Source organism: Cicer arietinum, chromosome 8 (assembly GCF_000331145.2).
Source record: "Cicer arietinum cultivar CDC Frontier isolate Library 1 chromosome 8, Cicar.CDCFrontier_v2.0, whole genome shotgun sequence".
Lineage (NCBI taxonomy): Eukaryota > Viridiplantae > Streptophyta > Magnoliopsida > Fabales > Fabaceae > Cicer > Cicer arietinum.
The window spans coordinates 2,667,968-2,680,031 of NC_021167.2; the positions used below are offsets into that span (position 1 = coordinate 2,667,968).

The 12,064-nt window shown below is 30.5% G+C and overlaps 2 protein-coding genes across 2 annotated transcripts; one reads left to right on the forward strand and one right to left on the reverse strand.

Annotated features, from left to right (window-relative positions):
* Positions 1–1,393: 1,393 nt before the first annotated feature.
* On the forward strand, positions 1,394–6,166 carry LOC101489576 (histone-lysine N-methyltransferase, H3 lysine-9 specific SUVH3). The gene is made up of 2 exons (XM_004511680.4): positions 1,394–1,660; positions 2,654–6,166. Exon 2 carries the CDS (start codon positions 2,746–2,748, stop codon positions 5,977–5,979), a length of 3,234 nt encoding a protein of 1,077 aa, XP_004511737.1. The 5' UTR covers positions 1,394–1,660; positions 2,654–2,745; the 3' UTR covers positions 5,980–6,166.
* Positions 6,167–6,916: 750 nt separating this feature from the next.
* Positions 6,917–9,550, reverse strand: LOC101489892 (expansin-like B1). Its single transcript, XM_004511681.4, has 4 exons — positions 9,268–9,550; positions 8,777–8,883; positions 8,091–8,405; positions 6,917–7,327 (listed from the first exon to the last, which is right to left on the reverse strand). Exons 1-4 carry the CDS (start codon positions 9,401–9,403, stop codon positions 7,130–7,132), a joined length of 756 nt encoding a protein of 251 aa, XP_004511738.1. The 5' UTR covers positions 9,404–9,550; the 3' UTR covers positions 6,917–7,129.
* Positions 9,551–12,064: the final 2,514 nt, after the last annotated feature.

Below are 12,064 nucleotides of genomic sequence, written 5' to 3' on the forward strand. Positions count from 1 at the left end.
AAGTCTGACACTAAAATAATTAGTAAAATAAAATAAATTTTTTAATTAAATTAATTTGAAATGGCGGTTGCTAAAATAGTGTTTAAAAAATAATTACGTTTCAAAAACTGTCAGGTCGATGCAATTGATTGTATTTTATTGTTATTGTTTTTATTTTTTAATTGACCACTAAATTCTCAATTTGAAACCTGAAATGTCAAGTCGTGCATTTTTATTTTTAATTTATTTTCTTATTTTTTATTGGCCATTAACTTCTCACTGAATGCATCACGTACAAAGTTCTGGTGTAGTGGAAGTTTTATTTTTTTCTTAAAAAAAAAATCTTTTATTTTTAATTCATTTTTCTTAAAAAAAATATATTGTATTTTATTTTTAATTTTTTAATTGGCCACTAAATTCTCACAACGTATGTATCATGGATAAAGGTCGTGATGTAATTCTTTTTATTTTTTAATTGACCATTAACTTCTCAACAGACGATCATTTACGTGATGTGATGCAATTGAAATTTAATTTTATTCTTACAAAAAAAAATCAGCACGTATTATTTCTTTTAATAGAAACCTGATATCTTCATAATGTCAAACTTGTCAATTTATCATGTTTGTTTTATTATAATGTATAGATGTGTAATACGTGACTTTCATCTAATACTAATCATTACCATTAAAATATTTATTACTATTTAAAATATCAATTTATGGATTGAATATATTTTTTCCTCTATTATTCTTAAATTATTGGATTTCAAATTATCAATTCATCTAACTATTTTACTAATTATTTAATTAATAAAAATAGTTTTCTATTAAATTAATTTTACTATGGGTTATTTGAAGTTTTAAACATCTAAATATAGACCCCATATGTATCGCTGCATATATTTATATCTATCTCTTTTATTTCTTAAGTCATAAAATTTAGATGATTAAAATACGCAAAATTCAAATGATATTGTATTTGATATCAACTCTTTTATGTAAAAAAATTAAGTTGAGAAAATAATCAAAATTTAAAATAAAAAAAATATTTAAACTCAGTAAATAGATTCATATTTATTATTATTTAATAATATTAGTAAAAATTGAGTGTACCACTTATTGATTTCGTACTTGTATTTAATATCAAAATTTTGATTTACAATAAACATTTATTTTATGATTGTGTAAAAAAAGCTAATTTTATCACGGGTTGATATACAGAATAATTTTCTTAATACAGTAAATGATACTAAATATAAGATGAGGAACGATTCAGTAAACTTTTTCCAGTTTTTCTCATTTTATCTCTCTTTTTCCCTCTCATGAAAATTATTGCCTTTCTCCTCCCATAATAACTACAAATAAATACCAATTTTACTTATAGTTATATATTTTTTTTTATTTATGTCAGAAGAGTAGTATTTCATTACAGTTTGCTACGTTACCATATTTTCTTTTCGGAAAAGAAAAACAAAAAATCTCTTATTTTTTCAGTGACTCTCTGTTCTTCTGATTCTCACTTTGTTCTCCATTCATTATTTCGTTCGTTCATCTCTTCCCGCTCTTCATTCCTTCCCATCGCGAAATCCTCACCACTCATTCAATGATGTTATCGGAGTTCTGAAACCGCACTTTGCGATTTCCGTTTTCCAACCTCCGATTTCACGTCACACACAAAGGTAGCCGAAATCTTTTTCTACTATTATTATTTTCAATATTTTCTTACCCTAATTGCATATTTGTATATCATTTTACTTTCTTACTTTTGCCCTACATCGTCTTCTCAAACCAACTTAGTTTTCTTTTTTCTTCTGTTTTATTTTCTTTTTACTTACACTAAATTGATGGTTTAGATTTATACTTTATATTCAAATGTATTTTATATTTTTGAAATTTGGAACCACTGATAAGATGAGTGTTTGAGACATATTCAAAATTTGTGGGTAATGTCAAATGATACTCGAATGTTAGGTTTTGGTTATTATTTATTTATTTATTATTGATGGTAGATTTGTGTCCTATGAATCATGGAGACCAACACGGAAACCAGACACGTGCCCGACACTGGTAATAATTTGAGAAAATGAATTAATTGTAATCAATGTGTCAACGTCTGACACTGACATGCTTTGGACACTGGGGCACACCTTCAATAAGTGTCGCTGTGTCGGTGCTACAGAGTTATGTTGTGCATTTTACATGGATTTTGGGTGGTATATGACCTTAGGAGTGGGGTACTTTGCACAATGTTTAGGGTTGTTCATAGTCTTAATCTGGGTAACGAGTATAACAAAAATCATACTGTGTGCTGTTAAGGGGTGTGATTAGTGCTCTGGAATCAAATCATCTATTCCATTTCCTATTCTTTAGTTTCATATAAAAGGTTGCACAATATGAATGTGTGCATCATATAAAATTTGAAAATCAGATATCTTATTTATGTTAGAAACTACAGTATAAATTATGAAACTCAGATTTGAGATTGTTGATGCACAATCATTCTACTCAAAGAATTAAAAGTCCATCTCTAGTGCCTTATGGTTTCTTTCGCCTTCGACTAGCTAACATTAAGTCTTTATTTCTTGAGGTGTTATAACTAGTAATTTTATCTTTATATTCATGCTCTTTGATATTAAGTCGTTTCCTTGGATGCTTTCCTGTTTTCTGCACAGTAAAATGAAGAGCGCAGGATCATTAATTGGCAAAGGTTTAGTACCTTGTCAAGTATGTTTTTTCGGTTGGGAATGAGGGTTTGGATGAGAAGATGAATTTGGAGTCATCAAGAGGAATGGCAATGTCAGCCGGTAATGGGCATTCTGAAGAAGAATTTCGGAAGCCATTGATGGAAAATGAGGATTCCACTGTCCTTGCTCAGCCCAAGTTTAAGCGCCGTAAAGTTTCTGCAATTCGTGATTTTCCAGCAGAATGTGGACCATTTTGTTCTGGGGTTGGTCCAATCTTAATAGTAAATAATGGTGGCTTTGGTTCTGTTAATGGTACAATTGTTGAGGATAAGAGTGGCGAGCATTTCGGGGGTGAAGCTGAAAATGATCCTCAAGATTCTGAGTTCAAAAATAATTCGTTATTGACAGAGACTCCTGACCAAACAAGTGACTGTGGTTTGAAGGAGGGAAATCCTGTGGTCTCATCTCATCAAGTGGATGGGACTACTTTGGCTAACAATGGACCTGCAAAAGTGGCATTGGTGGGCATGGAAACTTTGGATATGGAAATTTCAACTGAAGACTCTAGCTTGGAAAAGGAAAATCCTGTGGTCTCATCTCATCAAGTGGATGGGCCTACTTTTGTTAACCACAGACATGCAAAAGTGGCATCGGTGAGCATGGAAGCTTTGGATGCGGAATTTGCAACTGAAGGCTGTAGTTTGAAGAATGAAAATCCTGTGGTTTCATCTCATCTAGTGGATGGATCTACTTTGGCTAATGATGAACGTGCAAAATTGGCATTGGTGGGCATGGAAACTTTGGGTATGGAATTTGCAACAGAAAACTCTGTAAAACAGGATTTCTCTTATATATCAAAGTCATCATCTCCAGTCGGTGAGGTAGCTATGTCTGACGACTTGAAATCCTCATCGTCCAATATCAACATTGGTGGTTCTGGTGCTTGTGTTGAGGAGGCTATAACTAGAAGGTATCCTCCTCGTAGAAAAATTGCAGCGGTCAGAGACTTTCCTCGTTTATGTGGACGCAATGCTCCCCGTCTCAGTAAGGATGAGTGTCTAAAGGAGATCTCTTTGAATAAAAACAGAGTGGGTCTACAAGACTTGGCTTTAGATGTCGGTCCATTTAAAAAAGTTGCAGCCGCCAACATAAAAGAATTGGAAAATAACATTCCACTTGAACATGGTTACAAGAGAAAGCTTGCTGACATCGTTCAAGCTGATTCTGAAGGGAATGATACAAGAGAAAAGTACATTAAACTTCCTGAAAAACGTAATCATCATCAGGTTAACATAAATTCCAAGGCAGTGGCTAAAGAGGAAATGAAGGACATTGTACTGGCTGAGGGAACATCAGCGTTAGATATTGTTTACCCAGAAGTCCGAAGTCCTGAGGGAAAACTGAACGTCTCATCAGGCAGGAAAGTAGTGCTAGGCTTGATGTCTAAATCAGAATGTCCTTGGAGATCTGATAATGATTGCTCCAAATTTAAATCAATAGAGGGTACAAATGAAAGGAAGCGAAAGAAAGTTGATTTTTATGCCCAAATAGACAGGTCTAAAACTGCTATCAAGACGAAACTGGTACCAAATCATTCGGGGCACAATTCACTGAAAAAGAAAAAAGGAAATTCTACTTCTGATGGCATGGGTCAATTAGTAATACGGGAGAAGGATTCTCTTGGTCCTAATGAAAATAACAAAGACTTTAAAAGTGTCCCAAAACCACTTAGTGTAATTGTTCCTCCTCTTGGTAATAGTGATTTCAGTGGTCATGTGAATGACTCAGTGACCCGAAATAAAGTGAGGCAAACATTACGCCTGTTCCAAGCTGTTTCTAGAAAGCTTTTGCAAGAAGTGGAAGCAAAGTCAAGTGAGCGAGAAAGAAAGAGGATTGATTTACAAGCCGCAAAGATACTTAAGGAAAATGGGAACTATGTTAACACAGGGAAGCAGCTCTTGGGACCTGTCCCTGGGGTCGAAGTCGGTGATGAGTTTCAATACAGAGTGGAGCTTAATATGATTGGCCTTCATCGCCAGACTCAGGGTGGTATAGATTATCTGAAGCACAATGGTAAGATCCTTGCAACTAGTATCGTTGCGTCGGGGGGATATGCTGATGAATTAGATAATTCGGATGTTTTGATTTATACGGGGCAGGGTGGAAATGTGATGACCACTGGTAAAGAGCCAGAAGATCAGAAGCTTGAAAGAGGCAATCTTGCTTTGAAAAACAGTAGCGAGGAAAAGAATCCTGTTAGGGTGATACGGGGTTCTGAATCAATGGATGGAAAATCCAAGACATATGTTTATGATGGACTGTATCTAGTTGAGTCGCATTGGCAGGATATGGGGCCACATGGGAAACTGGTTTATAGGTTTCGCTTGCGAAGAATCCCAGGTCAACCAGAACTTGCCTTGAAGGAAGTGAAGAAATCTAAAAAGTTCAAAACAAGAGAAGGTCTGTGTGTTGAAGATATTTCTTACGGGGTAGAGCGAATTCCCATATGTGCTGTGAACATCATAGATGATGAGAAACCCCCACCATTTAAATACATAACTAGTATGATGTATCCTGATTGTTGCAATCTCGTCCGTCCAGAAGGCTGTAATTGTACCAATGGATGCTCTGACCTGGACAAATGTTCTTGTGTACTTAAAAATGGGGGTGAGATCCCATTTAATCACAATGGGGCTATTGTAGAAGCAAAGCCTCTAGTTTATGAGTGTGGGCCTAAATGCAAGTGCCCTTTAACCTGCCATAACAGAGTCAGCCAACTTGGCATAAAGATGCAACTCGAAATTTTTAAAACCAATTCAAGGGGATGGGGTGTAAGATCCCTAAATTCCATCTCATCAGGAAGTTTTATCTGTGAATATATAGGAGAGGTTCTTGAAGACAAAGAAGCTGAACAAAGAACTGGTAATGACGAGTATCTTTTTGATATTGGAAATAACAACAGCAACAATACTCTTTGGGATGGACTTTCGACCCTTATGCCAGAGTCGCAGTCACATTCTTGTGAAATAGTGAAGGATGTTGGCTTCACCATCGACGCTGCTAAGTTTGGTAATGTGGGGAGATTCGTCAATCATAGTTGCTCCCCTAATCTTTATGCTCAGAATGTCCTTTACGATCATCATGACAGCAGGATTCCTCACATCATGTTATTTGCTGCTGAGAACATTCCTCCCTTGCAAGAGCTGACTTACGATTACAATTATATGATAGATCAAGTCCGTGATTCTAACGGCAATATTAAAAAGAAGAATTGCTATTGTGGTTCCGTGGAATGTACTGGTAGGTTGTATTAAGGTCTGCCATGTTAAGTGTTGGAATTGGAACGATGTTTTTTATGGGTCTTTCAAACTAATATCCTCAAATATGATATTTAGTTTTGAGCCATGTTAATGTCAATAGTTGGTTGCGATTATTCTGATATTGTTCTGAGAAAAGTGAATAGCAAACGGCCTGTGAGCCAAATTTTGTGAAAAGGACAAATATGTTGCCATTTGAATGTGTGAAAGCTCATGTTTGGGATACATTTTACTCGAAACTATTTTATTTTATAATTAAGTTTCTTAACTTTTTAAAATTTCAATTTTTGTTTCACATCCAAAGTCAAACCCTTGTGCCAATTTGAACCTTTGCTCTATTCCCTGCTTCTGCAATGAGAGTTATCTGTTTACTTCACTTCCTGTTTGTCAAACTCATTGCTAATTCTACAAACATTTATTTTCTTATCTTAACATTCTGGTTACGGTCAACTTAACAAAAAATGCAGCCTTCAACAAGATTTTTATACCATGAGATGCAAAGAGTTTACATTTCATTGTGATCAATTGGCCTAACATATTTAAAAGGCATTAACAGGTGGTTAATTAATAAAAATATTTTTCAGAGGTTTTAAACAAAGATTTTACTTGTGTGTCTGTTGAGCTAGTTTTGAATTTTGATTAAGTGTGGACGCGAGGTTATTAGCTGAAGAGGATGACTCATATGCTTGACTTATCCTAGGCATTTGATATTAAGTGATATATTTTTGTGTGTTCAAAGAGAATGTTAATATACTTTTACTTGTTTATGCCATAATAAAAAACTTTTAACTCGTTTTTTATTTTTATAAAAACAATGTTAGCAAGTTATAGTTTGAAGCTGTAACTTGTAAATATACTCCTAAAACTTTCTCAAGAGTAAAAGTAGGTTCATTGCATCTCTTATGACATTAATTAGAAGCTAAACACAAGAAGCAAAGGAGAAAAGGCACCTTTTATTTATTGATTTATGTATATAGTTTGTGATGAGTCATATGAAAAGCACATAAATCCCACAGTTTTAGTTAAGTACAAAGAGCACTCACTCACTCCACCCACCCACTAGTAAATAGGAACATTAATTTTAGAATGCCACAACACAAACAAGTAACAATAAAGTACTAGTAATCTATAAGTGCTTTTTGTATTTTTAATCAAACTGAATTTCTGAGTCATAAACAGCCCCAGCCTGCCAATCACTAGAGATAACATTCTTGGACTCTACCCAAGACAGTCCAGCACTACCACTCACTTGGAACCTCAACTTGATTTCACCTCTTGGAGGGTTCTCTGCATCAAACACTGTTCCAAATGCCCTACGCATTGTCCTCCACTCTTGGCAATCTTCCTGTTACATTACCAATTCAATAACCCTATTTAATTTATAGCAATGTGTAACTAAATAATACAAACTCTCAAAGCAAAATAATCTACATGGAAAATATAATTGGTTTAAATATAACTTGAGAAAAAGGACAATGTTCTATCAATGTAAATTAATTTTTATACAAATTCACCATTTGACAATTATTTTTAAATTACATATACAAAGTGTTAATATCACAGGTTTTTATTGAATGTCTATGTAAAATCATTATACACCGTTGGTATATCTCCATTAAACTTATATAATGTTCTTAAAAATATAGACATTTTCAATTTTTAGTTACTAGACAAAATTTTTCTTTATTGATGTCTTATTCTTTAATAATAATTCTATTTTTTTAGTCATCCACTTTTTAAAGGAAAAATATCTTAATAATTCAGAGTTCGACCAATAGTTAAGTAAATTTAATCAACGATTGTTCCAACCAAAAAAACTCATATCTACCAGACTAAAAAAACCATATTTAAGTCAAGGATTATGATAATCATGAAGTTGTGATACTTTTAAAACTATTTTTATATTAATTTTATGAGAAAAATGGATATTTAATGTCAATACAAAATATATTTACAATGACATTCAATAATAATCATATATTATGTCAAATAACTCATTTCACTTCACTAATCATTAAATATATAAATACCAAATTAATTTAAGAGTATATTTATTAAACTCTAATTTTATATTTGAAATAATAGAGGTGTATATATGTAAGTAATACCTGCCACAATTGAACAGCAATGACATCATTTGTTCCACCAACATAGAGAACAAGAATGGCCAAGTAGTGAGGGTTTTTGCTACGGTCATGAACCTTAAGCAAGACATTATAGCCATTGTATTTGCAAGGAACCCTTTTGTATTCAACATCAACCACACCATATTTGAAAAGTTCAACAGATGCATCACCATTTTTCCCCAATTTTGAATAGCCACGTGGACTCATGATGAAGTCTGTTCTATCTCCCACACCATAATCCGTCACAATAACATATGCTCCATTCTCATCACACAATTGTGGTATTTTGCACCTAACCTATTCATTATTTTTTTAGTTCACAAATAAACAATTGTTAGTGGATACTATTAAGATTTTTCATTTAGTTAAAATCTCTCTTTGAAATCAAAATTTAATATTTGAAAAATTAATGTATTTTATCTAAAATTTAGATTTGATATTGCAATTTTTAAAAAGTTTTTATTTATATTTCATTATAGAGGGATTATACTTTTGTTTTAATGATAATTTTTTTTTAACTTTAGATTTAGACCTTAATGATATGAAATGAAATATGAAAAGATATGTTTTGAAAAAAATTCATATGAAGAAGGTTACTAATACACTATAAAATTATCAATTTGTTAAAAAAAAAATAAAAATGAATGTAGTGAATTAAGTAGAGTTACTTGATAGCATGCACCACAACCAGATCCATTCTTCCATAGCCAAGACACACCGGCGACATTACCGTCGTTTACCGTCTGTCCATAATCGCCATAGCCACAAGCTCCCCCTAAAACATATATATAGTTAATTGATCATTAAGATCATATTCTTTATGCAATTAATGTGCCAAACTAGTGTAATGTCTAGCTAGGTTGCACATTCTTTAGTAAGTAACATCAACATGGGGACACAATTATTTATATATTCCTAAGTATAATAATAGATAAGTATATATTTCTATATAAACACAATCAATTATAAAAATGTATTCAATAACAAACATTAAATTATATAGTGTCAACATTTTAAATTAAAGATGTGTTTGATATCCAACACATTTGTCTGATACTATTATTGTATAATCAAATATAATAGACGAATGTATTTGTACTTCATAGCGTATATAATATAAATAAAAAAGTATATAATATATTGTTGGAGCATCACATACTTGGATTTCCATAGCAATCTGGGCTACCATAATAGGTTGCTCTCGAGCAAATAAAAGAGTCCTGAGAGGTACACAGGGCAGGTAAGAACAATATGACACAAACAAGACCAAATTGACACTTGAAATTAAGTTCCATTATGTTAAATGACAAATTGTCAAGGACAAAGAGGAGAGAAATGCAACAAATTATTCTAGGATATGCTATGTATGAATTAACTATGCTCAAGAGAAGGCTTAATGAGATATAAAACAAATTAAGATGCAGAGTCTTATTTATAGAACAAGCCTAAGTAGTAAGGTCCATATACTGAATTAGTAGCCAATTTTTTTCCTTCCACTTGGGACTATGGAATAGAAGGAGATTGGAATGATGATGTGTACATGTAGACCCTATGATTGGCCCTCAAGGGCTAGGGTCATCATATAATATTTGAACCAATTTATTTATTTATTTATTTTGGTGCACATAACCAGTTTATTATTGCAGTGGCAAAATGCCTAACTTTTTTTATTGATATATTTTTCTTGGAAATTCACTTGCTGCTCAACTCAAGGCTAGAAGTTCTAATAAAAATTAAGTTCAAATTATGCAAATTATAAAAATGGTATCTTAGCATAAACATATCTTATTGTCCACACTCGATATCTTTGTCATGGGCTTGAGACAATGTTGAGATCTATGTTATTTCACATGTACTAATTTTAAAAAGAAAAATTAAGTGGAAAAAAATATGATAAAAATCAAATATCCATCATAGATACAATTTAAATAATTTTTGTCTTATTTTAGACAATTTTCACCTTACAAATGAATTTTATAATAAATATATATTAAATTCAATTAAAAACTTAAACAATATAAAAGAGTATATGTATTATATCACTTATCATATCATTCATGCAAGAAATTCAATATTCCTATATTTGAAAAGGTGTATTTGAAGATATTATTTTTTAATTTAAACGTCAATTTTTTTTTCCTACAAGTCAATTATAATATATAAAAATAATTCTTCAAGTACGAGGGAACTTTAAAAGCGTTGAGCTGTATATATTTGAATTTGGATAATCTTTTAGGAACCTTATCCTTATTTTTCGAAAACATAATGAGAAGTGATCAACATATAGCTAATGAGAGAGATAGAAAATGGAGACGGTAGAGAGAGTGTGGGGAAGAATTTGATGGATAGAGAGATTAACAACAAAGACAGATTCATATATTAAGGTACCAAATTAAATCTTCATTCCATTTAAATATCTAGCAGACACGTTTGGTTGTAACGCACCATGGCAAATCCATCGGTTTTAGTGATTCGTTAATTAATTAATTAATTAATTTTGTTCAACTATATGGACGCGTTAAGGACAAATCAAATCATCTATTTTTTATGGAAAAAATCAAATCACCTTCATCTTCTTAAGTTACATATATACAAGCACTACAAAAGATAGATAGATATAAACTTCCCTATGACATTCATAGAGTGCCGTCATCATAATTATTATTTTTCTTTTCTTTGATCTCACTTTATTTTATAGAGGTTTTAATATAAAAAAATAGGGGTAGTAATTTGTTTAACCGTTTAACTAATACTAGAGAGTTTTTGTTTTACAACTTAGTATTTGAATTTTATGACTTAAAATAAATCACTCAAGTCGATCTATTAGTTTATGATAAATTGCGGTAATTGCTCCCACAAATCAATTGTTTACTTTAGTTTTATATATAAGCAACAAAAATAGTTCACAGCTTTTAAGAAAAATAGCTGAGTTTGTTTATTTTTTACAAATTAATATGTATTTTCTTAATTGTCTTTCATTAAAACTTGTTCTATGAATCATTCAAAAATAAAATATACACTAATTAAATATTATTGTAGAAATTAAAACACTAAGTACAATAAAATTAGTCAAATTATGTTTATATTTGAGATCACCAAATATAGCTTTTTGTTGTCTATGTATAAAATCAATTCAAATTTATATAATTTAAAATTTAAAAATAATTTTGATAAACGATAATTTAAAATAAATAAACTACCTAAATAAATAAAATTATATCTATTAATAAATACTTTATTTATTATAATTTAAATTTTAAAGTAATTAATATCTTAAATTGAATTATCTATTTATTTATTTTAATTTAAAATAAATAAATAGATAAATAAAATATTAGATTGATTAAAATTTTAAATTACTTATTTTAAAAATTAAATGATAAGATTTAGTTTTAATTAAAAATATTGTTTTATGTTATTTTATTTCTAAACTAATGAAATCACTAATTTTATCAAACGCAGTCTATATTTAATAACATATCATTTTTTATTCTCATTAGTTTAATTGGAAAAATGTAAATAATAATTAAAACATATATTTTATATCATTCTATATTTATTAATATATTCAAACATTAATTTTATCAAATATTTCAAATTTGTGCCATTAACTAATTCATTATCAACTAATTTATTCATTATATACACATCATTTACTTATTTTTTACGAGGAGAGCTTTTATCTAATAAAAAAATTATATCAAAATTTATAACATGTGTTTATTGTACTTATTAACTTTATTATTATTATTATTATTATTATTATTATTATTATTATTATTATTATTATTATTAATAATAATAATTCAACTATAAGATTTTGTTTGAGTTGATGGAATGTGATAGAATGGAGTAGTAATCAATGAAGTTCTATCACTTTCTTTCTTTTAAATTTGGGATGTATGAGATAAACTTCTACATTTTATCCGAACAATAAAAATAATATTTTATTCTAT

Excerpts from the sequence above, each read along its gene's own strand:
- LOC101489576 (XM_004511680.4), top strand. The coding sequence starts at position 2,746 with ATGAATTTGGAGTCATCAAGAGGAATGGCAATGTCAGCCGGTAATGGG.
- LOC101489892 (XM_004511681.4), bottom strand. The coding sequence starts at position 9,403 with ATGGAACTTAATTTCAAGTGTCAATTTGGTCTTGTTTGTGTCATATTG. Across the intron at positions 8,884-9,267 it reads AGATTGCTATGGAAATCCAA|GGGGAGCTTGTGGCTATGGC; the intron begins GTATGTGATGCT and ends TATATGTTTTAG. Across the intron at positions 7,328-8,090 it reads TTGCTGTTCAATTGTGGCAG|GAAGATTGCCAAGAGTGGAG; the intron begins GTATTACTTACA and ends GTAATGTAACAG.